Source organism: Balaenoptera borealis (assembly GCF_965194805.1).
Source record: "Balaenoptera borealis genome assembly, chromosome: 4".
Taxonomy (NCBI): Eukaryota; Metazoa; Chordata; class Mammalia; order Artiodactyla; family Balaenopteridae; genus Balaenoptera; species Balaenoptera borealis.
In genome coordinates this window covers 3,331,314-3,358,054 of record NC_138861.1, presented here as the reverse complement: position 1 = coordinate 3,358,054, position 26,741 = coordinate 3,331,314, and the positions used below count along the sequence as shown (strand labels likewise).

Sequence of the window (26,741 nt, the reverse complement as noted above, 5' to 3'; positions counted from 1 at the left end):
CAGATCATTATGATACATACGATAAAAGGGAGGTAGAATCAAGATGCTGCTGGAGAAGAATAAGGAGTTCCAGTTTTGGGGTCTGACAGTTTTATAGGGGAGGTGCCATATGAACTGATTCTTTGAGTGTTAGTGGGCCATCAGGGAGTAGGAGTAGCTGCGACTCAGATTGTGAAAAGCCTTTTAAGAGTCTGGAGTTGCGAACGGGGGTGGGGAAAGGCAGGAGAGCAGTTGTCCTTATTACGGCTTGTCCGTTAGTCAGCACTGCTGCAGTCGTCCGTGGCTTCTAATGGTGATTTTCCTTTTTTGTAGTTATTAAGAAATTTATGATTCAGGGTGGAGACTTCTCAAATCAGAATGGGACAGGTGGAGAAAGTATTTATGGTGGAAAATTTGAAGATGAAAATTTCCATTATAAGGTAAAGTAGACAAAAATGCGTGTTTGTTGCTGATAATAAAGGTTGTTATGTGTCTGGAATACTTGTTGAATTAGGATAAATGCCTCAGATGTGCTCAGATCTCCTTTACTTGTGAAAGGTATCATATTTGTAAATATACATCTCTTTTTTGGTTAATAAATTTATTTAATTTATTTATTTTTGGCTGCGTTGGGTCTTTGTTGCTGCATGTGGGCTTTCTCTAGTTGCGGCAAGCGGGGGCTGCTCTTCGTTGCGGTGCGCCGGCTTCTCATTGCGGTGGCTTCTCTTGTTGCGGAGCATGGGCTCTAGGCGCGCGGGCTTCAGTAGTTGTGGCTCGTGGGCTCAGTAGTTGTGGCTCGTGGGCTCAGTAGTTGTGGCTCACGGGCTCTAGAGCGCAGGCTCAGTAGTTGTGGCGCACAGGCTTAGTTGCTCCGCGGCATGTAGGATCTTCCCGGACCAGGGCTCGAACCCGTGTCCCCTGCATTGGCAGGCGGATTCTTAACCACTGCGCCACCAGGGAAACCCCATAAATGTACATCTTTAATACGAAAAAATTTCATCCAGTAGTGATTTTATTGGCAAGAATGCAACAGCTATTTCATTGTGATCCAGGTTTATATACTTCAGTAAAGCCAATGTGTTTTTAAGGGTGGCCACCGTATGGCAAAACTGCTTCCAGGAGAAATGTGCTCGTCAGAGGGGTGGTAACTTGTGCATGTTCATGCTTAAATCTGAAGCGCAGCGAAAGCATCGCTGATGGCTGGGGTGTCGGGGGATTTGCAGACTAGCAGATCTGGTGAACGTCCAGGCCCCTAAAGGACATCAGGGTGCCTCTGCCCTCTTAGCTTCCTTGTCCCAAGTTGTCCCCATCGGGGCGTGTTGCATCGTTCAAGTTATAAGAATGGACGTGTAAGTACAAAAGTAAAGTGACTTTTTTGGAAATGAGGAATATGAACAAGGTAATTAGGATAATTTGAGAATAAAATGTCATCAGTCTTTTAAACAGTTTATTGCTTAGCTTGGTCACTGGCGCCAGAGTTTATGAAAAATGAAACGCCTTCATGATAAGAAATTAAAAATCTTGCCAGAAAGACAGGATTAAAACACATAGGACAACTGGAGAATAATATAATAATACGCTAGTAAATGCTAAGTTGATTGTGACTCTTTGTGTATGCTGTAGGAAAAAAGTATGATATATATTAGGGAAGACACTGAGGGGGAATGGGTACTTAAGCTGGGCAAACTGGACCTCGCAAGGTGGCTGAGATTTGGTTAGAAGGAACTAGAATACAGATGCCAGTTTGAGGGAGGGATGTGAGTGAGGAAGGACGAAGGCGTGAGGAGGCTGAGGAAATAAGGTTAATAATATTGAATATCGTGGGAAAAGCACCAAACTTTTGGAAGGGAGAAAGGGAAGCTACCAGAAGGCTGAACACTAAGATTATGTGGTGGACACGTGGAGAAAAAGCAAGGGGGCCTTTTGCAAGGGCATCTGGTTCTTCTTGCCTTCTACACGCTTGGTGGCCTGGAAGGCAGGGCTAGATACAGGTTGAGGGGTAAAGGCACCTTAGGCGGGAGGACTAGCGTGAGCGTTCACGTGCGGCCCAACAAGGAGTGCGTTTAGGAGGCCTCAGGGTCAGGTGGAAGGAGGAAGACAGTGGGACCACAGAGCCTTTGAACAGGCTGGGCCAAGGCAGAAGTTGGGTTTCGGGAGGTACACGGCGGTTCTTTTTGGGCATTCTCTGAAGAAGTGCTTCACCCGGATGAAAGCCGTAATATTTGGCTTCCTTGGAGAGTAGGAAAGGCCCTAACGGAACTTCCAGCCTAAACTGAATGTCCCTCGCTGTTCTTAGTGTAAAGAAAGAATCATAAAGGAAGAATCATAATGTAGGCCTGAGAGCGGGAGCCCTGTTGAATGCTTTTCAGAAAAAAGCGCCCCTGTCATAAGAAAGGGCAAAGCCGAATTACTAGATCTTCATCTTAAAGATGAAGCGTAAGCATTTTCTCAATATGGCCGGTTTAGAAGTACCACCCCTGCCCCCCACGATTGTCTCTGTTACTTCATTCGGTTTCATAAGCTTTTCTTAAAGTCTAAAAAGTGATTAAGTATCCCACGTTTTGTGAATTAAAGGTCACAGTTGGTACGAAGTAAGATTACACGACAGCGTGCGGTCTAAATGGTACTGCGGTCCACCCTCGTTTTGCGAGTGGCTGGTAGAGAGTAGTTCAGACAGCAACCCTAACCTTGGTTCTCTTCGATGGCTTACTCCTGCAGCACGACAAGGAGGGATTACTGAGCATGGCGAACGCAGGCCGCAATACAAACGGCTCTCAGTTCTTCATCACCATGGCTCCGACCCCTCACTTGGATGGCAAACACGTGGTGTTTGGCCAGGTGATTAAAGGAATGGGTGTGGCAAGGATTCTGGAGAACGTGGAGGTGAAAGGTGAAAAACCTGCCAAAGTGAGTACCAAGTGACAGGGTAATACCCTCATTATCCTAGCTGCCGTCTTAGGAAACGTAAGTAAAAGGCTCAGATGATGGTTAGCTGAAAGACATGAGGACGGCTCTTGTTAAAGAAGCCTGGACCTGCCACTTTTTCTTCAAAGCTGTTTTCTACACTGGGAGAGATGAGGGCAGTTTAAAAGGAGGTTGTTTTGATTTCAGCATCAGTCTTGCTGATTTTGGTAACTTAACGCTCCTAGACCTGCAAAGCTTTGAGTCAGTGTGTACATGAGTACAGAGAGAGCAGGAAACCAGGAAACCTTGGTCTCCTCTCTGCCGTTTAACTTGAGCTTTAGGCTTGCTCTTGTTATTTAACTTTCCTTGGCCCGTTTCCTCATCCTACGTGAATCATTTAAGGGTTTAGACTGGATTATGTCACTCCACAGATGCTTGTGTTCTAAACGTCTGTGAATCCACGCGGCCACCATAGACCCACCCTCATGGGCAGGGCTGTGAGTGGAACTGGGGGCTCAGACCTGCAGGAGGGGGGCCGCCACTCAGTGTGCGAAGGGAACAGTGGTCAGTGAGTCGCAGGCACGTGCCCCACGTGAGGAGAGCTCCGCGGGGAGTGATGACACTTTCCGCTGAGTCTGGGTGCGCGGAGCTCTGGATAGCGGCAGCAAGTGCGTTTGCTGCGAAGTGACGCCGCTGCGCTCCCCGGACTGTGCGGGGAGGTGCGCCTCCCGACGCCGGCCTGTCGTGTTAGAGGCGGCCTGGGCGGCGTTGCCCGCGCCTTGCAGCTGGGGAGCTTGTAAACCCAGACTCTTTGTGAAGTCGCCGTCAACGTGGTAGACGCGTCTACAGTTCAGGGTTGTTTTTACAGTTGTGCGTTACTGCAGAGTGCGGAGAGCTGAAGGGAGGGGACGACTGGGGACTATTCCCCAAGGATGGATCTGGTGACAGTCATCCAGACTTCCCCGAGGATGCAGACATAGATGTAAAGGATGTGAGTACTTTCACGTGGGTTAAAGTGTAAGTACTTAAACTGCTAAAAATGTTTAGCACTAAAATTTTGAGCTTTTTGTATCAGTCTGTCTCAATGATAGAACTTAGCGCTAAACCGCGTTACATACTCAAACCCAACATATTCGTGTTCTTTCTTTTATACAGGTAGATAAAATTTTATTAATAACGGAAGACTTAAAAAACATTGGAAATACTTTTTTCAAATCCCAGAACTGGGAGATGGCCATTAAAAAATACACAAAAGTTTTAAGGTAATAAAATATTTTTAATAAATTGCTGTAAGAACTTGAAATTGAATTAACTGAAATTCAGGAGTTTTTTCTATTTTTGGCATATTACTTGCAGAGTAACCAGGTGTATTGAAATAGTTGCATTTCTTTGGTTGCTTCCAGATTCTTACTTTGAAAAATTTCAAAACAGAGAAAAGAATAGTACATGGATAGCCATGTACCTTTACCTGTGTTCACCAGTTTTTAAGTTTTGCCACACTTGTTTTTGCAGAATCATTTTGAAAGGAAGTTGCACATACCATGACACTTTACACCTCAATATTTTAGCAAGCATTTCCTGAGAAGCCAGGACACTCTTCTACTTAGCCTTAAGACTATGAAAACATCTCTCAAATATCATTATGTCATCCATATTCAAAGGTCCCCAGTTGGTTCAGTTTTTTTTTTGTTTTGTTTTTACGCCAGTATCCATTGTATCCTTTGGTTTTATGTCTCTAAGCCTCCTCTGATCTTTAATCTCCACGTTTTTTAGTCATTTGCATTTTGTGGCGTCGAAGCCCGTTGTCTTACGGAATACCTTCTGTGTGTCTTTATTGCTTCCTCAAGATTAGTTTGAGGTTACATATTTTAGCAAGGACTTGAATAGGTGACGTGTATGTTTCCTATGATACCATGTCCTGAAGGCACATGGCAGTTCCGCCCGTTTTGAGTTTTGGCACGTGGTGAAAGTGGCGTTAGCCACGTCTCTGTTATGAAAGTACCTTTCCCCTTTGCAAATAATAAGTCCTCTGTGAGGTGATAACTGTGAGATTGTGTGAACATCGCATTCCTAGCCTTTCATCCAGTGGTTTCAGCATCATTGAAGCCCTTTGCCTGAATCAGTTATTACACTGACGCTTGCAGAACTGCGATTTTCTCAGTCATTCTGCAGTTTCGAGCTGGCATTCTTCTGTTTGAAAGACCCCCCCCCACCCCTCCTTTTTTTAAAGTATTACTGTAGTATTTGATCAATTCAACGAATTATACTATTACCGTCGTTCTTTCTGATGCTTGAAGCCTTCCCGATTGTCCGGTGGGAGCCCCTTTCCTGTATCCCTTTGACTGTTCTGTTAGTCTGTCAGCTCTTGCTTTCTGCCACAAGATGGTCCAGACCCATCTTATATGTAACCTTGTGTCCAGATCTGAGTTTCTCCAAGGAGCCCTGATTCTTTTCAGTGGGGGACAGACTCCAGAAACCAATTTCTGGGGGCCAGGCCCTTTTCAGTAAACAGCTCGGAACTACAGTAAACTGCAAGTCAGAAGCACCACCACAGGGCTCTTCACCTGTCCCCATTCCAGGCCCTGTCCCACAATGACAGCCTTGGTTCCAAACCTAATTACACTGCAAAGTGGGCGATGGAAACCTGAGCTTTACAAATAGAAGTGTTCCTACTGTATAATCTCTAGGTTTGGGGATTGTTCTTAAGTTGGCTTCTTTGAACATTTTGGGAAAGAAGTTGGAACAAGTGAAAAAAAAATCTTCTAAAGGAAAGCATTTAATAAAAAGATTGTGGTCATTAAGAACGTTAATATTAGCATGTGATCTTTTATATCAGAACTGACACAGCACGTTTTGACCGAGTGGAGGAGAGCAGAGTTAAGTCTTAATGGGGCTGCTTGCTGCTTGTACCGATGTGTTCTCCAGGTATGTGGAAGGCTCGAAGGCTGCTACTGAGAACGCAGGCGGAGCAAAGCTGCAGCCCGTCGCTTTGAGCTGCCTGCTGAATATCGGCGCCTGCAAACTGAAGCTGTCCGATTGGCAGGGAGCAGTCGACAGCTGTTTGGAGGTAAGTCTGTTGATGTTACCTTTTTGAAAGAGTTGGATGATGACTTACTACTTCGAACAAAAGCAGTTTTATGTGACACTACTGTTATCTTATTGCGGAGGACCTAGTGAGACCCAGTGAAACATAATCTAAGTCACTTGATCTCTAAGTATTTTGGACCTCAGTTCTTCCTCTCAAACCATTCATTTAGCTCATAACACTATATCACTTAATTTCTCTGAAGACACTTTCTTCCTCAGCTCATTTATTCACGTAACTGTTGAGCGCCTGCTATGTGCCGGGTACAGGAAGACAGCGCCAGGAACGATTGCGACTGCGGCCGGCGAGGTTGTTAGCAGAGCGTCGTCGCTTTGCGATCTTGAGCAAGTTCCTACTTGTAGGGTCTGAATTTCCTTATACGCCAGATGGAAATACTGCCTTCCTCCTGGGATTGTCGTGAAGACCGTGTGTAATGCACGTAAAGCGTCTAGCGCGGTGTGGGGAGCAGGTTAAGCAGCTAACAGACACTTCGGTGTTTTAATTGAAAGACCCTCCCCTCGAGGAACTTTTTTGGCAGGAGAAGGAGTCAGTTTCAACGTAGGGTCGTCAGGACTTGTACAGGGACAGTGTGTGCTGTTGGGACACACAGGAAGGTCCCCTGCCTTCACAGGGACGTCCGGGAGTGCTAACCGACAAAGCCGGCAAGGTGGCAGCCTGCCTTCCTTAAATAGAGCAGTTATGACTGCCTCCATCTTGCACAGTGTGTTTGAACAGTTTTCCGAACTAAAACATATATTTTAGAAAGACCGCCTCTAGTAATTTTTATGTATGTTGCACATTAATCTAGGTCACAAAGATCAGCTATGCCCGAGCAAGTGGAAATAAAGTGAGATCCTAATTTAGTGGGGTAGGTGGAATAAGGAATGAGAATGTATTTATTAGGAGGGAGCGTGCGACAGAGGACGAGATCCTTCTTCACTGGATCGCTTTTTGACCTTTGTGAGGCAGGTAGCATATACTCTTTTCAGCAAAATCTCAATACTGACCTTTAAAAGATGTTACTAAATACACTATTTTTAAAATGTTTCAGAGGAGAAACCTATTAAAAGTTACTCACACTCCTGAAAAACCCCTAGATGTCAATGAAATGAGTGTATACAGATTTTTATTCAGAATGCTTTTCTCTTATCAGCTAGGGCCCAATCGGGAGATAGCCACCGCACAGTAATTCCGACAGAGAAAGGTTACTGTCAGATACACGTAAGGGGCGGATTGGAGTAGTGAGGGGCTGGCTAGGAGAGGGAACGCTGAAGAACCTGGCACTGCAGGTGTGTACGTGCATGTGTACGTGCAGAGACGTGTGTGATGCAGCAGCAGCTGCTCCCTCTGGGCTGTGTGGAGGCCCTGGGCTGAGACCCAGGCGCGTCGGGGACGGGGGCTGTGCCTCACTGCGTGCCCCGCAGCCTGGGGGAGCTCGCGGGGACCTGGAAGGGAAGTGGGTCCCTCGCCCGTGGGCACTGGGCGCCCTCTGCTGACAAAGCAGCGTGTGACTGGAGGCTCTCGGGGCCCAGCGCCCTGAACACAGAACAGTGAACGGTCGGTTTGGAGCTGACGTGCAGTAAATGGAAATCCAGCATGTATACTTAGTACTCGGTATTTAGATAAAAATATTAATTGTATAACTTTCTGTAGGCCCTTGAAATAGATCCGGCAAATACCAAAGCACTGTACCGTAGAGCCCAAGGATGGCAAGGACTAAAAGAATACGACCAAGCGTTGGTAAAGTTTTGTTTTAAATTTTACTTTATTTTATTTTATTTTTTAACATCTTTATTGGAGTATAATTGCTTTACAATCGTGTGTTAGTTTCTGCTTTACAACAAAGTGAATCAGTTACACATATACATATGTCCCCGTATCTCTTCCCTCTTGCATCTCCCTCCCTCCCACCCTCCCTATCCCACCCCTCTGGGTGGTCACAAAGCACCGAGCTGATCTCCCTGTGCTATGCGGCTGCTTCCCACTAGCTATCTATTTTACGTTCGGTAGTGTATATATATCCATGCCACTCTCTCACTTTGTTCCAGCTTACCCTTCCCCCTCCCCGTGTACTCAAGTCCATTCTCTACATCTGTCTGTGTCTTTATTGCTGTCCTGCCCCTAGGTTCTTCATGACCTTTTTTTTTTTTTTTCTTAGATTCCATATATATGTGTTAGCATACGGTATTTGTTTTTCTCTTTCTAACTTACTTCACTCTGTATGGCAGTCTCTAGGTCCATCCACCTCACTACAGACAACTCAGTTTCGTTCCTTTTTATGGCTGAGTAATATTCCATTTTATATATGTGCCACATCTTCTTTATCCATTCATCTGTTGATGGACACTTAGGTTGCTTCCATGTCCTGGCTATTGTAAATAGAGCTGCAATGAACATTGTGGTACATGACTCATTTTGAATTGTGGTTTTCTCAGGGTATATGCCCAGTAGTGGGATTGCTGGGTCGTATGGTAGTTCTATTTTTAATTTTTTAAGGAACCTCCCTACTGTTCTCCATAGTGGCTATATCAGTTTACATTCCCACCAACAGTGCAAGAGGCTTCCCTTTTCTCCACACCCTCTCCAGCATTTATTGTTTCTAGATTTTTTGATGATGGCCATTCTGACCGGTGTAAGGCGGTACCTCATTGTAGTTTTGATTTGCATTTCTCTAACGATTAATGATGTTGATTCTTTCATGTGCCTGTTGCAAATCTGTATACCTTCTTTGGAGAAATGTCTATTTAGGTCTTCTGCCCATTTTTGGATTGCATTGTTTGTTTTTTTTAATATTGAGCTGCATGAGCTGCTTGTAAATTCTGGAGATTAATCCTTTGTCAGTTGCTTTATTTGCAAATATTTTCTCCCATTCTGAGGGTTGTCTTTTGGCCTTGTTTATGGTTTCCTTTGCTGTGCAAAAGCTTTTAAGTTTCCTTGGGTCCCATTTGTTTATTTTTCCTTTTATTTCCATTTCTCTAGGAGGTGGGTCAAAAAGAATCTTGCTGTGATTTATGTCATAGAGTGTTCAGCCTATGTTTTCCTCTAAGAGTTTGATAGTGTCTGGCCTTACATTTAGGTCTTTAATCCATTTTGAGTTTATTTTTGTGTATGGTGTTAGGGAGTGTTCTAATTTCATTCTTTTACATGTAGCTGTCCAGTTTTCCCAGCACCACTTATTGAAGAGGCTGTCTTTTCTCCACTGTATATTCTTGCCTCCTTTATCAAAGATAAGGTGACCATATGTGCATGGGTTTATCTCTGGGCTTTCTATCCTGTTCCATTGATCTATGTTTCTGTTTCTGTGCCAGTACCATACTGTCTTGATTACTGTAGCTTTGTACTATAGTCTGAAGTCAGGGAGCCTGATTTCTCCAGCTCCATTTTTCTTTCTCAAGATTGCTTTGGCTATTCGGGGTCTTTTGTGTTTCCATACAAATTGTGAAATTTTTTTTTCTAGTTCTGTGAAAAATGCCAGTGGTAGTTTGATAGGGATTGCATTGAATCTGTAGATTGCTTTGGGTAGTAGAGTCATTTTCACAATGTTGATTCTTCCAATCCAGGAACATGGTATATCTCTCCATCTGTTTGTATCATCTTTAGTTTCTTTCATCAGTGTCTTATAATTTTCTGCATACAGGTCTTTTGTCTCCTTAGGTAGGTTTATTCCTAGATATTTTATTCTTTTTGTTGCAGTGGTAAATGGGAGTGTTTCCTTAATTTCTCTTTCAGATTTTTCATCATTAGTGTATAGGAATGCAAGACACCTCTGTGCATTAATTTTGTATCCTGCTACTTTACCAGATTCATTGATTAGTTCTAGTAGTTTTCTGGTAGCATCTTTAGGATTCTCTATGTATAGTATCATGTCATCTGCAAACAGTGACAGCTTTACTTCTTTTCCAGTTTGGATTCCTATTATTTCTTTTTCTTCTCTGATTGCTGTGGCTAAAACTTCCAAAACTATGTTGAATAATAGTGGTGAGAGTGGGCAACCTTGTCTTGCTCCTGATCTCAGTGGAAATGCTTTCAGTTTTTCACCATTGAGGACAATGTTGGCTGTGGGTTTGTCATATATGGCCTTTATTATGTTGAGGAAGGTTCCCTCTATGCCTACTTTCTGGAGGGTTTTTATCATAAATGGGTGTTTAATTTTGTCGAGAGTTTTCTCTGCATCTGTTGAGATGATCATATGGTTTTTCTCCTTGAATTTGTTAATATGGTGTATCTCATTGATTGATTTGCATATATTGAAGAATCCTTGCATCCCTGGAATAAACCCCACTTGATCATGGTGTATGATCCTTTTAATGTGCTGTTGGATTCTGTTTGCTACTGTTTTGTTGAGTATTTTTGCATCTATGTTCATCAGTGATATTGGCCTGTAGTTTTCTTTGTGACATCTTTGTCTGGTTTTGGTATCAGGGTGATGGTGGCCTCGTAGAATGAGTTTGGGAGTGTTCCTCCCTCTGCTATATTTTGGAAGGTTTTGAGAAGGACAGGTGTTATCTCTTCTCTAAATGTTTCATAGAATTCGCCTGGGAAGCCATCTGGTCCTGGGCTTTTGTTTGTTGGAAGATTTTTAATCACAGTTTCAATTTCAGTGCTTGTGATTGGTCTGTAGATATTTTCTGTTTCTTCCTGGTTCGGTCTCAGAAGGTTGTGCATTTCTAAGAATTTGTCCATTTCTTCCAGGTTGTCCATTTTATTGGCATACACTTGCTTGTAGTAATCTCTCATGATCCTTTGTATTTCTGCAGTGTCAGTTGTTACTTCTTATTTTTCATTTCTAATTCTGTTGATCTGAGTCTTCTCCCTTTTTTTTTTTTTGATAAGTCTGGCTAATGGTTTATCAATTTTATTTTCTCAAAGAATCAGCTTTTAGTTTTATTGATCTTGGCTATTGTTTCCTCCATTTCTTTTTCATCTATTTCCTATCTGATCTTTATGATTTCTTTCCTAATGCTAACTTTGGGTTTTTTTTGTTCTTCTTTCTCTAATTGCTTTACGTGTAAGGTTAGGTTGTTTATTTGAGATGTTTCTTGTCTCTTGAGGTAGGTTTGTATTGCTATAAACTTCCCTCTTAGAACTGCTTTTGCTGCCTCCTGTAGGTTTTGGGTCGTCATGTTTTCATTGTCATTTGTTTCTAGGTATTTTTTTATTTCCTCTTTGATTTCTTCAGTGATCTCTTGGTTATTTAGTAGCATATTGTTTAGCCTCCATATGTTTGTATTTCTTACAGATTTTTTTCCTGTAATTGATATCTAGTCTCATAGCGTTATGGTTGGAAAAGATACTTGATATGATTTCAGTTTTCTTAAATTTACCAAGGCTTGATTTGTGACCCAAGATGTGATCTATTCTGGAGAATGTTCCATGAGCACTTGAGAAGAACGTGTATTCTGTTGTTTTTGGGTGGAATGTCCTATAAATATCAATTAAGTCCATCTTGTTTCATGTATCATTTAAAGCTTGTGTTTCCTTATTTATTTTCATTTTGGATGATCTGTCCATTGGTGAAAGTGGGGTGTTAAAAGTCCCCTACTATGATTGTGTTACTGTCGATTTCCTCTTTTATAGCTGTTAGCAGTTGCCTCATGTATTGAGGTGCTCCTATGTTGGGTGCATAAATATTTACAATTGTTATCTCTTCTTCTTGGATTGATCCCTTGATCAGTATGTAGTGTCCTTCTTTGTCTCTTGTAATATTCTTTGTTTTAAAGTCTATTTTGTCTTATATGAGAATTGCTACTCCAGCCTTCTTTTGATTTCCATTTGCATGGAGTATCTTTTTCCATCCCCTCACTTTCAGTCTGTATGTGTCCCTAGGTCTGAAGTGGGTCTCTTGTAGACAGCATATATACGGGTCTTGTTTTTCTATCCATTCAGCCAGTCTGTGTCTTTTGGTTGGAGCATTTAATCCATTTACATTTAAGGTAATTATCGATATGTATGTTTCTATTACCATTTTCTTAATTGTTTTGGGTTTATTATTGTAGGTCTTTTCCTTCTCCTGTGTTTCCTGCCTAGAGAAGTTCCTTTAGCATTTGTTGTAAAGCTGGTTTGGTGCTGCTGAATCCTCTTAGCTTTTGCTTGTGCGTAAATGTTTTAACTTCTCCATCAAATCTGAATGAGATCCTTACTGGTTAGCGTAATCTTGGTCGTAGGTTTTTCTCCTTCATCATTTTAAATATGTCCTGCCACTCCCTTCTGGCTTGCAGAGTTTCTGCTGAAAGATCAACTGTTAACCTTATGGGGATTCCCTTGCATGTTATTTGTTGTTTTTCCCTTGCTGCTTTTAATATTTTTTCTTTGTATTTAATTTTTGATAGTTTGATTAATATGTGTCTTGGCGTGTTTCTCCTTGGATATATCCTGTATGGGACTCTCTGTGCTTCCTGGACTTGATTAACTATTTCCTTTCCCATATTAGGGAAGTTTTCAACTATAATGTCTTTAAATATTTTCTCAGTCCCTTGCTTTTTCTCTTCTTCTTCTGGGACCCCTATAATACGAATGTTGGTGCATTTAATGTTGTCCCAGAGGTCTCCGAGACTGTCCTCAATTCTTTTCATTCTTTTTTCTTTATTCTGCTCTGCGGTAGTTATTTCCACTACTTTATCTTCCAGGTCACTTACCCGTTCTCCTGCCTCAGTTATTCTGCTATTGATCCCTTCTAGAGAATTAATTTCATTTATTGTGTGGTTCATCACTGTTTGCTCTTTAGTTCTTCTAGGTCCTTGTTAAACATTTCTTGTATTTTCTCCATTCTGTTTCCAAGATTTTGGACCATTTTTACTATCATTATTCTGAATTCTATTTCAGGTAGACTGCCTATTTCCTCTTCATTTGTTTGGTCTGCTGGGTTTTTACCTCGCCCCTTCATCTGCTGTGTGTTTCTCGGTTTTTTTCATTTTGCTTAACTTACTGTGTTTTCGGTCTCCTTTCGCAGGCTGCAGGTTTGTAGTTGCCATTGTTTTTGGTATCTGTCCCCAGTGGCTAAGGTTGGTTCAGTGGGTTGTGTAGGCTTCCTGGTGGAGGGGACTAGTGCCTGTGTTCTGGTGGATGAGGCTGGATCTTGTCTTTCTGGTGGGCACCTCCACGTCTGGTGGTGTGTTTTGGGGTGTCTGTGGCCTTATTATGATTTTAGGCAGCCTCTCTGCTAATGGATGGGGCTGTATTCCTGTCTTGCTAGTTGTTTGGCATAGGGTGTCCAGCACTGTAGCTTGCTGGTCGTTGAGTGAAGCTGGGTCTTGGCGTTGAGATGGAGATCTCTGGGAGATTTCTGGTTTGATATTACGTGGAGCTGGGAGGTCTCTTGTGGACCAGTGTCCTGAAGTTGGCTCTCCCACCTCAGAGGCACAGCCCTGATGCCTGGCTGGAGCACCAAGAGCCTGTTATCCACACGGCTCAGAATAAAAGGGAGAAAAAAAAAGAAAGAAAGAAGGTAAAATAAAATAAAATAGTTATTAGAATAAAAAATAGAAAATATTAAGAAAAAAATTTTTGTAAGTAATAATAATAAAAAAAAAACGGACAGACAGAACCCTAGGACAAATGGTAAAAGCAAAGCTATACAGAGAAAATCACACACAGAAGCCTACACATACACACTCACAAAAAGAGGAAAAGGGGAAAAAATATATATATATCCTGCTCCCAAAGTCCACCTCCTGAATTTGGGATGATTCGTTGTCTATTCAGGTATTCCACAGATGCAGGTATATCAAGTTGTTTGTGGAGCTTTAATCCGCTGCTCCTGAGGCTGCTGGGAGAGATTTCCCTTTCTCTTCTTTGTTCGCACAGCTCCCGGGGTTCAGCTTTGGATTTGGACCCGCCTCTGCGTGTAGGTCGCCTGAAGGCGTCTGTTCCCCGCCCAGACAGGACGGGGTTAAAGGAGCAGCTGCTTCGGGGGCTCTGGCTCACTCAGGCGGGGGGAGGGAGCGGTACGGAGGAGGCGGGGCGAGCCTGCGGCGTCAGAGGCGTTGTGACGTTGCAGCAGCCCGAGGCGCGCCGTGCGTTCTCCCGGGGACGTTGTCCCTGGATCACGGGGCCCTGGCCATGGCGGCTGCACCGGCTCCCGGGAGGGGCAGTGTGGAGAGTGACCTGTGCTCGCACACAGGCTTCTTGGTGGCGGCAGCAGCAGCCTTAGCGTCTCAGGCCCGTCTCTGGGGTCCGCGCTGATAGCTGCGGCTCGCGCCCGTCTCTGGAGCTCGTTTTGGCGGCGCTCTGAATCCCCTCTCCTCGCGCACTAGGAAACAGGCAAGAAAAGGTCTCTTGCCTCTTCGTCAGTTGCAGACCTTTTCCCGGACTCCCTCCCGGCTAGCCGTGGCGCACTAGCCCCTTCAGGCTGTGTTCACGCCGCCAACCCCAGTCCTCTCCCTGCGATCCGAGCTCCAAAGCCCGAGCCTCAGCTCCCAGCCCCGCCCGCCCTGGCGGGTGAGCAGACAAGCCTCTCGGGCTAGTGAGTGCTGGTCGGCGCCGCTCCTCCGTGCGGGAATCTCTCCGCTTTGCCCTGCGCACCCCTGTGGCTGCGCTCTCCTCCGTGGCTCTGAAGCTCCCCCCTCCGCCACCCACAGTCTCCGCCCGCGAAGGGGCTCCTGGTGTGTGGACACATTTCCTCCTTCACGGCTCCCTCTCTCTGGTGCGGGTCCTGTCCCTATTCTTTTGTCTCTGTTTTTTCTTTTTTCTTTTGCCCTCCCCAGGTACGTGGGGAGTTTCTTGCCTTTTGGGAGGTCTGAGGTCTTCTGCCAGCGTTCAGTGGGTGTTCTGTAGGAGCAGTTCCACGTGTAGATGTATTTCTGATGTATTTGTGGGGAGGAAGGTGATCGCCGCGTCTTACTCTTCTGCCATCTTGAAGCTCCTCTCTGTTTTAAATTTTAATTAAAAGAAAAACCACTTTCATAACTCATAACCTAATATTTCTTTAAATGTTTTTTTTTTTTTCCAATTAAAGGCTGATCTTAAGAAAGCTCAGGAGATAGCACCAGAGGATAAAGGTAAGTTGGCAGTTTCTGTAGTGGAAGTTCATTCTGTCCCTTAAGAATTTATCCTCATGAACCAGCGTACCCTTTGCCACATAGAGGTTTGTCCAGCAGATACTGCAGCACGCCTGCTACAGGCCAGGCTCCAGTCATGCTGCAGAAAGCACACGTCAGGGCCCCTGCCTTCAGCTTACACTCCAGCCACTTTCCACGTGTCTGAGGACTGTTTGCTCTGCTGTCCTGTAATTCCAGATGGAAGAGCAGCATTAGAAGACAGTATTTAGGGCAAATTTAGTGTTTGGGACCATTTCTTAAGCTGAACGTGGCCATGACCTAAGTATTCTAGCTACTGAATATGTTTTAGGAAAGTTTTGGAAAGCTGTGACAAAAATAAGCCTGTTTTTCAAATAAACCAAGTACAAATGGTGATTCTAGGTCTAGATTTGGAAATAGGTCTTTGGGGAGGCACTTCAGTGGGGTCCCCTCTGATGGAAGGGAGAAGGCGCATCTGTGTGTAATTCAGTTAGTTTTCTTGGTGGACAGTCTCCTAAAATTGTGCTTTGTGGTTTTTATGTTTGTGTGGTCACTTTCTCCAAATAAATACTCTGTTAATAGGGCTCGGTTACTCTTTGAAGAGTTTTATCATTTTTTATCATACTAAAGCATCAGTTTGCTGGTCAGCCTAATTTTTTGGATGTTTTGAGAAATAACTCATATTACATATTTATTTTGCAGCTATCCAGGCGGAATTGCGCAAAGTCAAGCAAAAGATAAAGGCACAGAAAGATAAAGAGAAGGCAGCTTATGCAAAAATGTTTGCTTAATAAGGAATTCAGTTTTGCTTAAGTATGCATTGATTGTATAAAGCGAGTAAGACAATTGAAGGGTCTTGTCTAGTATGTGTGATCCCTAATGTGTTCCCTCTGAGACTTCAGTTCCCATTGTTTGCAGTCTAGGAATACAGGTAGGGTTTCACTCTTAATAGACCAGTGTTACAAAATATGGTGAAGTTGAACTCATTTTAAATGGCTCTCTGCATTACAGAGGATAATGGTGTCCACTGTATTTTAAACTCCTAGACACATCTTGTTTGAATAAACAGATGAAAACTTAAGTATGTGTGTGGTTTTTCTCAGTTCTTTGATGCATCTCTCTGTGACGTGTGTGCAGGGCTGGCAGACGTCTCTAAAGGGTCAGGTAGACATTACAGTCTGTCACAGCTACTCAGTTCTGCACTTGGAGCTCAAAAGCCCCCGTCGACAGTGTGTAAACCAGGAGGCACTGCTATGTTCCAGTAAAACTGTGTAAGAAGAGTGGTGGGCCGGACGTCAACCTCTGGTCTAGGAGATACACTTCACCAGAAGTGCTGAGCCGGATGAGTCAAATGTACACTGGAGGCCAGCAGTGCCAGTAGTGTTTCGAATCTCAGAAGACTTGGAGAGAGAAGGAGATGCTACATCACTTATAACGTTTTATTTAAGAGAGAGGTTCATAATTTTTTATGGGACAGCTTTAGGTACAGTATAAAACTATTTCACTGATAATTATTTTATGAACATTCTGATCAAAAATATATTTAAGCTTTTTTGACACCTGTGAACTTCCAAACATTTGAAGTTAACTTGCCGTCCGTTTTAGGGAGACTGGCGCGGGTGAAGCCGGCTGCAGTTTACATTCCGTTGTATGCTGGGCCTCCACCGCCTTCGGGCACCACCCAGTTAATATTCTGACTTGGATCCTTAATATCACATGTTTTACAGTGCACACAGTTCTGAGCATTTATCTGTAGCCGAAATCCATCACCTTGTTCCAAGGGTACAAATTCATAAACTCCTGTAAGGAAACACAGGCAACTCTGTGCAGTAGCTGCCTTTAAAGCAGAGGCTGAAGTTCTGGAGAAATTAGCCACAGAAACCCTCCGGGTTTGTGGACTGAATGTTTACCCACAGAATATCACAGAGGTCTGGGTGTGTGCATCTGCTGCTGTATACATTAACAATGACAGAAGCAGAAGGTACAGCAGCGTGTGGTTGAGTTGGCGTCACCGACAAGGGAACTCGAGGTTGAGCAGTTTTTGGGTGTGATGTTATATATGGACATACTTCAGAGACCCAGACGCCACAATAAAGTGAATTATCACCATAGAGCAAGTCATGTGAATTTTTTGGTTGCCAGTGCATATGTAACAGTTATATTTACGCTACTTTGCAGTCTGTGAAGCATGCAATAACAGCATTATGTCTAAAAAACAATGTACATGCCTTACTTAAAATACACTTCATTGCTAAAAATGCTATCTGAGCCTTCAGCAAGTCACAGTACTAACGTCAGAGATCACTGAGCACAATATCAAATATAATAATGAGAAAGTTTGAAATTTTGCAAGAATTACCACATGTGACACATGGAGTGAGCAAATGTTGGAAGAATGGCGCCAGTAGGCTTCTTCAACGCGGGGTTGCCAGGGACCTTTGATTTGTAAAAAAAAGTATCTCCCAGGTGCAATAAAATGAGATCTGCCCGTATACATGTGCGCCACGACTGCACAGACAAATTAGGTCAGCCCTTACCCTCAGCTTACAACCCAGCGGGATGACAGAGATGGTTAAAAGATAAAGTCACGAGACAGTCCAGGCCCCTCCCCCACAGAGCGAATGTTCTAGTTCCTGTCCAGAATGTCTGATTTTCACACAGCTGGATGCTGTTCTACCAGCACTCGAGACCCAGTTCCTACTGTAATTCTAGCTGAAAGCTCAGCACTGGAAGATACAGTATCCGTGATGGATTTAAGGTCCGGGACCATTTCCCTGAGCTGCATGTGGCCATAATCTAGTATTCTAGGCTGTGTACACATATATAATGTATATGTGTGTGTGTACGTGAGCATACGTATATACAGACAGGAGCAGCCGTGACAGAAATGATTTTTTTTTAAGTCACGTGAACACGGAAAGAGGTGTTTGGTGCTTTTTCCCGTAACCCTTAACATTGCACTGAGGGTAAACAGAGAAAGGCTGCTTTTGAGAAATGCCATCTGAATTAGGCTTAATGAGAAATCCCTACTGCCCTAGCATTAGAGTAGAAACATAAGAAGAATGAGTTTCCGAAAGGAAGCTGGAGGTGGGAGTCTTTTACAATTTCAGAGTGGAAAGCAATAGAAGGAGAAATTTCTTTAAAAAAACGGAAGCCTATTTCTAACGTGTTTCAAGCAAATCCTTCTATTGACGTTTCAGGAGTGGATGGACACGCGCGTACTGACCTGCAGGGCAGAACCGCTGCTCGGGCCCGTCGTATATGGTCAGGTTTCTGTTTACAGGTACACTGTCATCTTTCAAGGTCAGATGTGCTGGCTGGTCGTGTTCGTGGTTGGTGCCACTCAGAGCCACGGATGACAGAAGGTCAAAACTGATCTGCCCATCTGGTTTTGGATACTCAATAGGTGTGCAGTCCTTGGCTGGCTTGAGCTGATCGGAGTCAGAACCTTCCCAAGTTTTGAGGAAGGTTTTTAGTAAAAATGTATCTAATTCTAAAGTACTTCCTTAGACATTTTAATAAAAGCCTGTAAATATTATACTGAAGAATTAAGACTTTAGCCCTCTTTCAACAATGATACCCTGTTCTCCTAAAGATACTGAATTCATCATTTCTCTAAAAAAGCAAGTTTAAAACAGTAAAGTGTAAAAGGTCACCTTTTCCCCTACTTACTGGATCCCGTTTCCTAAGGACTAACGTTCATACTCAGGCTGGAATTACCTTTATGTTTTAGGGTCCAGGGCTCCATCCCTCTGAATATCCAGTAGAAGATTCCAGTGTAAATCATCCCTCCGTACACACCCAGGATGCCATGGCAGGACGGTCTGACGTTCCTGATGGCATATAGCTCTTTCCACACCCATGATTTCTTCAAATTGTCTTCATACTCAGTTACATCAAGTCCTTTTTATGAAAAACATGAAATGTTAAGTGAAATTGCCTCAAGGAGTATAAAACACTTTATCGTGAAGGTACTTTGCTACCGAAATGACAGATGACTTTTACATAGTTATAAAAAGCAGGTGGTCATATGAGACCACACTTGAAGAACGTTTCATGTATAGATGCTGACATCTTCCAAAAAGATACCCATTTGATAGGTTGTTAATAGGCAGTAAGGCCATACTGGTAGCATGGAAAATTAGTTTCAAAATTCAGTGAACCTGAAAAGGAAGCTTCTAAGAGAGTTTATGCTACCTAATGGAGCTGATCACTGAAACACTTCTACCTGTTACGGGCTGAACCGTGACCGCCCAGAAAGGTATTCTGAAGTCCTGACCCCTAGTTGTCTCAGAATCGGTCAGAAGAGGGTCGCTGCCGGTATAGCGAGTTAGATGAGGGCATGCTGGAGCGGCCTGGACCCTTGGTCCAATGACTGGCGTTCTGTAAGGGCGCCACGCGGACACAGAAGACAAGGCAGGGGCTGGCGGCTCTCTGCCAGGAGCCCGGGGTCCCTGGAAGCTGGAGACTTGGACACAGCTGCCAAGTGCTCGCCTGCGGAACTCCAAATACCTTCCCGGTTAAAGCTGCCCAGTTCGTGGTGCTCGGCTGTGGCGGCCCTAGGAGGTGGCAGCACGTAGAGCTTGGGGCCCTGCACTTGATCTCTACCAGGACGTCTTGGTTCCCGTGACCTCCCTCCTCCTGGTGCCGGTGACCTGCCTGCTCCGGCCCGACGTGCGCGGTGCAAGCGGGGCTGGCGCCCGGCCGGGACGCGGGCTCGGCGAGGAGCTCTGAGGCACCGGCCCTGCCTCTTCTGGCCGCCGAGGTCCCTCCTGCTCCCCCGCAGGGCCCCGTCTCCGAGCACACCTGAAGGTACAAGCTAGCTGGAGGAGCGCGTCACCCGACCCTCAGGCACGCGGCTTGTCTGTCGGGTATCTGCGGGCTTGCCGCTGGGGCGTGTGGCCACAGGGAGCGAAGGCCCCGCTCCGGAGGAGTGCTCCGCCCGAGGCGGCGCGGTTGACCGGCGAGCACGTTAGACGGCGAGCCGGGCGGAAGGTGGAGCACCCCGGCGAGGGGGCAGCGCGGGCAGCGGGGCTGGCAGAGAGCCGCGCGCCTGTGTGTGTGCGCGCGCGGTGCCGCTTCACCGGCGAGGTCCACGCGAGGCCCCCGGAGAGCGAGCCGAGCCGAGGTGCGGGGAGCTCGGGGCCGGCCGCCAGCCGGGGGCCCCCGGGACCCAGGGAGCGTGTCCGCGATGGAGGTGACAGGGGTGAAGGTCGGGGGGCGCCCGCGAGGGTCCACCTGGGCCTGTGCGATACGAGGCGGGACCCGCACGTGGAACTTGTTTCCAGGGGGCGGGACACCTCGGGCCGCTCTACCTGCCATTCATGAAACGGCGCGTGGCGGCCGTAAAACCCTCCATGACGGCGCGCAGGCTGCAGTGGGCTTGGCCCAGCGGGCATCTCGGCGCGGTGTGCAGAGCGACAGTCACACGAGGCACCTTTCAATGCCCGATACAATCAACGCACCAGACCGCCAAGATTCCTGACTCTATCCGCTGTCATCCTCTGTCTGTACACCGAGTGTACGTTTACACAGCTTCCTTTTAAACGTCCCCGTGAAGAACCTGAGAATAAATGGAGGTTCTTACCTATCGTCTTTGATTGCAGATTCTCACTCGTTAGTTGATTAAAGATAGATTCTGCTGCCAAAATCCCACTTTTCATTGCTGTGTGGGTCCCTTTGATCTTGGGAACATTCATGAAACCAGGGCTACAACCAATTAGTAAGCCCCCAGGAAAGGTGAGTTTTGGTATAGACTGAGGAGAGAAACAGTCAAAGTGCATCTGTTAGTTCAAATTAAACAAACAGAACCGAATACACCAAATTACAGCCTCTTTGAAAGCTGTAGGGAAAAACCGAAAAAAAAAAAAAATTTACACGAAAATGAATACGAGTGAAGAGAGAAATCAGAGCCAGGGCAGTTTTTCTCCTCCTCTAAAAACGAGGATCAGAACTATTGATCTTTTTCTGTTAAGACTTTTTCCACCTCCCTCCCCATGACTTCCCTACATGAGACAGATGTTAAGACCAGAGCATTAACATTTAAATAAGATGTTTTTATTTATACATATCTATGTCATAATTAAAAATACTCTCTGAACCTGAACGACTGTTATCTAAATTGTGACCTGCTTTTACACGCATTGTGGGTAACACATGATTTACAAAGGATGTTATCTTAACTCTTCATACCTCCTTGTTTTACCTTGATGTCCAGGGAGGGAAACCTAGGTTCTAATCATGGCATCACCACAATTAGCCACTACCTTAAATAATATATTTTAATTAACCTAAGAACAAACTGAATTTCCAAAATAAACTTTAAGATGGTTGTTTGGGCCTCAGTATACACTTCTGACGGAAAACAACGTACTAAAGGGTGGGTGACAGTTTTGGTTTAGCCCCACGATGCAGCAGCTAAGTTACAGACTGCCCCCCTCAGGAGACGGCACCGTCACCTGCGGAGTGGAAAGGAGACGGCACCGTCACCTGCGGAGTGGAAAGGAGACGGCACCGTCACCTGCGGAGTGGAAAGGAAGGAAAGAGAGCCGTGGAGTTGCTCTTTCCTCCTGGAGGCTCCCTACAGTAGCCACGGGTCTCTGTTGAGAAAGTGGTGGGTGGTGACAGTCTGGCCGATGGGCTGAGAGGGACCCTAAGGAGAGGAGGTCAATGGGGAGCCCGCCACCGTCAGCCGCCACGCCGAGGGGCTGTGGCCGCGCTCCCGTGATTACAGAGTTCTAACTGCGAGGGAGGGGCGGTGAGAAGCAAAAGCAATGCTGGCACAAGAAGGCGGGCCCAGGTGTGACTGCTGTTCTCCAACCAAACTCAGCATCAGAACCACACAGATAAGAGAGCGTGAAATCGGGCCGCAGAGCAGACAACAGGGGGAAGGGCTTTCTGGAATGCCAGGAGCTGCAAACAGAGGTAACGGTTAGGAACCTGGATCATGGCAATGCTCCTCTCATCAGGCTGTGGCCCTGCTAATCCTAAGTCTGATTCAGGAGCCAGAAGACTGACGTTTAATAAAAGGACACGGATCGCTAGTGCAAATTCTTCCCAGTGGGCGCTTAAGTCCTAAGAATAAAAAATGTTATGGCCCAAGGGAAATGTGTGTTTTTCAGTTCTGGGAGGATCCTACCCTGTGTGGGCAGCTGGACGTCTTGTTAAGGATGTGGGGGACCCAGGAAAAGTCGTACAGAGAGATGTATTCTGGGACTTCCATTAAACGGGGGTTAGGGCTTCCCTGGTGGCGCAGTGGTTAAGAATCCGCCTGCCAATGCAGGGGACACGGGATCGAGCCCTGGTCCAGGAAAAGCCCACATGCCGCGGAGCAACTAAGCCTGTGCGCCACAACTACTGAGCCCGCGCGCCTAGAACCCGTGCTCCACAGTGGGAGAGGCCACCCACCGCAATGGGAGGCCCGCGCACTGCAGGGTCTCGGAGTGGCCCCCACTCACCGCAACTAGAGAAAGCCCCGCGCACAGCAACGGAGAACCAAGGCAGCCAAAAGTAAATAAAATAAATTTAAAAAACAAACAAACAAGAAAACGGGGGTTAAAATGAGGAACCAGGCCATATCACTGAAGAAGATGGGTATGGCCTGGAGTAGTTCTACAGTAACAGATTTTACCCTTCCACCTGACAATTGGTAACATCAGTCTCATAACTTCCTTTTCCTAGGACTTTTCTGTAACCTAAACTATTTCTGTACCAAAACAAAATTACACTTCCCTGCACTAAAAGAAAAAAAAGAACCCCCCCCCCCCAAAAACACAGGGGTTAAATATTAGAAACCCACCAGGAAAGGGGAGCTTTGGTACAGACTGAAGAAAGAGAAATAAAAAGTCATGTAATACTTGTTAGCGCAAAATAAAATTGGATGTTCCAAATTTTTGTCTCTGAAGGGTCTTCAAAAATTTAATGGCAGTAAGTTTCTGAACCTTTGACTAATTAAATCAGAAAATTTAGGTAAGAAGTGTATTGTGTGTGTGGGGTCATCTCTTCCTGCTCATCTAAAGATCATGTGAGATGCTGAAGCACACGAGGCAGGTGTCATAAACACGAGTCTGCACGTACCACTGAATATACAGAAGCCTTTACACTATAAGTTAAAGAGTAGAATTAGGCTGGCAATAGGTATTATGCACATTACTCAAAAAAGCTTAATGGGCTTGAACATAGGAAATTTAGCAAATATTATTGCAAACGAATAACTGCTCCAGAAATAAAAACAACCTCATGAGAGGTAACCCCGCAGCAACGGAACTTAGGGACAGTGTTATTTTAGGGTTCTAGTGATGACATTCATAATTTAGCTGTGATTTTACTTGACTTTATGAATGTATTTAGAACTTCACTTTAAAGGTTAAGTCAGCTTTTCTCCCCAATTTTCTATGATCTATTTGTTACTTTTACAACAGATTAAAAACAAAAAGATATCAGATTTCTAAAATATCAATAGTTCTAGATTCCTAGAATATTAGAGACAGAAGGGATCATCTTTATTTTACAGATGATCCCTTAACGCCCGAGGAGTTAAATAACTTGACCAAACCGTTTGGTATAAGTTTTAGAGCTGACTTTTAGATCATCTTACCTGTCTAATACTATTTCCAAAACAGTTCTAATAGCTTTTATCATAGTTAGCCATCTAGCTCTTGTTTCATTGTTTATTAACTAAATACTTAATAAATTATTTGTTTAATAACTAAATACTTAATAAATTAACTGCACTCGATAGTATTTATTTTGAACATATACTAAAATAGGACAATTAAGGGTAAAAACTTAAGAGAGGCCACCTGAAGGGCATGGGTGACACCAGGTAGTTGAGATTAATTAATTACCTTTGCTGAAAACTACATCTGTCCTTGAGTTTCCTGGCAGCAAAGGAATAAAGGAAAAGATCTTGGATCACATAGTTTAAATACTCTGGTTAAAGACAAACCAATAAACAAAAAGCCCATGAATTTTTCTCTAGAAATCAATATATCCTTAAAACTAAATTCATGGTGTCATTGAACTCTGGTGTGGTACCGTTTTATAAATACTAGGGTGCTTTGCTTAGTTACTTAAATTTTCTTCCTGAGATAATCTTCTATCCTTTATCTAAAGTTGTTACCTTATGTTTCAACGTTGAATTTATTCAGAAATAAGGGTTAAAAACGCGGGAAGTGTTACCTGAAAGCCACCTTCATTGAGGGCTCTGGCTCCGTATGCAATCCTTTTCCCACCTTCCAACGTCGGCTGGATGCTGGGGTGGTGTTTCCACCTCTGGAACTCTCTAAATGGACTTAGGTACGGATTTTGATAGTCTAGACCAACCTTAAAATGTTTATATTTAAATTAGACATTGTTATTTCAAATTATATCAGGCTGAAATGTGAGCAATATTTACCAGAGAACATGTACATTAAATTGCTTGTACTCAAAGTACTTGGAGAAATGTACGCAATGACCCAAATTTAAATAAATAACCCAATAAAATCTGTTTGGAAAAGAAAGGGTAAACAAAAGGATGCCATGTGTTTATAATTGGCAGAACTTGAAGACATTTAGAACGTATTAATAAATCATTGTGCTTTGTAAATCAAAGTCCAAATTAGAAAAATATTTGTAGGTAAGTATTGCACATTATGTTTCTACAAAAGGAGTTGTAAAAATTTATCATTCATTTCTCAATACCAACTCCAGAAATAAACTAATAAGCTCGATGCAGTACTACTGAGGCAAAAATGAAGAAAAAGAATGTAATCGCACTTACAAAAAAAGAAGGTGAAAAACATTAGAGATTAGAGTTTTACCAAAATGCTGAAATTAATAACCAAACCTTTTTTGCTTTGAAAAGATTAAGTCACTATAAAAACTAAATCGCAGTGATGCACCGAACACAACAATAATGCATAAATTTAACAACGTGTCATATACAAGTCTAATCATGACCTTGAACTATAAAGCCGCAACTGCAAGGTGCAGTAACTCATATCACTTTTCCATTCCTTGTAATGTTCAAGATGTAATTTACTGTAGAGATGTTTAAGCGACCAAAAGGGAGGAAATGGTCCTGTTTTCGTTAGAGGTTCAAACCCAGTGCGGACCGCACTTCCTGCAGTGGCGTGCCACAGTGGACACGGGCTTCAGGTCAGACAGGTTCGGCCATGAATCCTGCCTCTGTCACTTAGTGCGTGTGTCTGGGAAGGCTGTTTAGCTTGTCTGGACTTCAGTTTTCCCACCAGTAAAATAACGCTAGACCAACTTCACAGGATTTTTACGGACCAGGATTCCCAGGGAAGCATCCAGCACAGGGCCTGGCGTGTAGCAGCTACGGTACTACGGCTACGTGAGCTGAAGCAGACCACTGTCTACAGTGGCCATAAGCACTTCACATGTGGATAAAAGCAGAGAGGAAGCTTTAAATGAGAAGCCTTTTACATTCTCCAGATGCAAAGCCCTGGTTCTGTGACACCGAAGACCCAGTGGCTCTCAGAGTGGAACTTCCCATCACGGAGTGTAACTTACCACGAAGCCGAGCGCTACGAGGGGCTCCCCTTCATTCAGGTGATAGAGGAAAGAGCCCCCATACGTGTGTCTGTCCAGGGGCCAGCCGACAGTGTGATCGACTCTCCCGGGTTTCCACTTCTTCTCATCGATAATCCATAACTTAAAAAAAAAGTCCTAGAGTATTATTTAGATGTTTTATGTCACCACATGTATAAAACTTGCTAAGTTTTATGCCTTATTTATGAAAGTTACAACTGAAAAGCAGAAATAAGAGAAACACACAAAAAAGTACTTCAAATATCCCAGAAAATGACATCAAACTGCAGCAGGATGACAGGAGTAAAGAAACAGGTCAGGAACTCTGTAAGGCATTAATTAAGTTCTCAGACGGGTAAGGCGTTCATGCGATTGTGGGAAACGTCGCTGAAGAGATGGGGTGCTGGGAACCACCTACACCTTGACCCGGGTGACGGCCACACAGGTGTGTTCGCCTCATGAACGTGAGCTGCGCCCTGCACTACGGATCTGTTACTTTACGGGACAGATGTTATTCTTCAGTAAAAAAAAAAAGTGTGCTCCCTCCTGCACCACCCTCTCTCCGACTGAAGCTAAGTGATCATCCTGTTTCAGAATGGTTAAGTTTTAAATTGCAAACAACAATTTCCACAGGAAATATTATCTAAAAATCAGATATTATGTGCCATCACATAGAATTATGTACAGTCTACCAAAACAATTAAGCCCTTATTCACAATATAATGAATCTAGTTATATATAGAATTTGAAACTTTCTGAGCTTTACCCTAAAAAGATTTTTAACAAAAGAGTTATGATGAAACTTTTACGCTAATAGACCTAAGGTTTGGATAAACTGAGAAAATATACAACACTCAGCCTAATTAAATTTTAGGCTGCAGGTCAATATACTGCGGCTGAGTGTATATTTCATAACCTAAATTATCTTTACGTTATAATTTTGAATAAACAATTCTTGTAGGATGTGGTCATTTTACAAAGAGCATTGGATAACAGGTCAAATCCTATTAGGGCAGATGGCATTACCATGAAAAAAATCAATATTACAAATATTTTCAAATTCAAGACTTACTTCAATCAACATTTGATAAAACAACTAGAACATGCAGACACAATTTAGGTAATAGTGAAATTTGATTAGTAATATTCTCCAGCCTCTTGAAAAATATCCCTAATATTTTCAGTCATTATGAACATTTCAGGTTAGTGAAAAATATAACTAT

The 26,741-nt window shown here is 44.0% G+C and overlaps 2 protein-coding genes and 2 long non-coding RNA genes across 8 annotated transcripts in view; 2 read left to right on the top strand and 2 right to left on the bottom strand.

Moving 5' to 3' along the window:
- Positions 1–16,063, top strand: part of PPID (peptidylprolyl isomerase D) — a 29,282-nt gene extending 13,219 nt beyond the window's left edge. For 2 of the 4 annotated variants that reach the window (XM_082391349.1, XM_082391350.1), the window contains exons 3-10: positions 313–419; positions 2,698–2,886; positions 3,752–3,874; positions 4,039–4,145; positions 5,809–5,950; positions 7,622–7,708; positions 14,922–14,964; positions 15,685–16,063. In XM_082391349.1, the coding sequence (XP_082247475.1) occupies positions 313–419; positions 2,698–2,886; positions 3,752–3,874; positions 4,039–4,145; positions 5,809–5,950; positions 7,622–7,708; positions 14,922–14,964; positions 15,685–15,773 (887 nt within the window). In that variant the 3' untranslated portion in view covers positions 15,774–16,063. The remainder of the gene's footprint in view (positions 1–312; positions 420–2,697; positions 2,887–3,751; positions 3,875–4,038; positions 4,146–5,808; positions 5,951–7,621; positions 7,709–14,921; positions 14,965–15,684) is intronic. The other 2 variants (XM_082391352.1, XM_082391351.1) reach the window with 2 other exon arrangements.
- Positions 1–26,741, bottom strand: part of LOC309628373 — a 351,833-nt gene that overhangs the window by 32,240 nt on the left and 292,852 nt on the right. The window lies entirely within an intron of this gene.
- The window catches only part of ETFDH (electron transfer flavoprotein dehydrogenase), a 37,050-nt gene continuing 26,716 nt past the window's right edge, over positions 16,408–26,741 (bottom strand). For both annotated transcript variants that reach the window (XM_082391337.1, XM_082391338.1), the window contains exons 8-13: positions 25,501–25,641; positions 24,163–24,306; positions 20,570–20,738; positions 18,703–18,885; positions 18,209–18,430; positions 16,408–16,782 (exon numbers count right to left, since the gene is read on the bottom strand). In XM_082391337.1, the coding sequence (XP_082247463.1) occupies positions 16,619–16,782; positions 18,209–18,430; positions 18,703–18,885; positions 20,570–20,738; positions 24,163–24,306; positions 25,501–25,641 (1,023 nt within the window). In that variant the 3' untranslated portion in view covers positions 16,408–16,618. The remainder of the gene's footprint in view (positions 16,783–18,208; positions 18,431–18,702; positions 18,886–20,569; positions 20,739–24,162; positions 24,307–25,500; positions 25,642–26,741) is intronic.
- Positions 18,892–20,573, top strand: LOC309628379. Its single transcript, XR_014244469.1, has 2 exons — positions 18,892–19,945; positions 20,271–20,573. It is a non-coding gene; the product is annotated as an uncharacterized lncRNA (long non-coding RNA).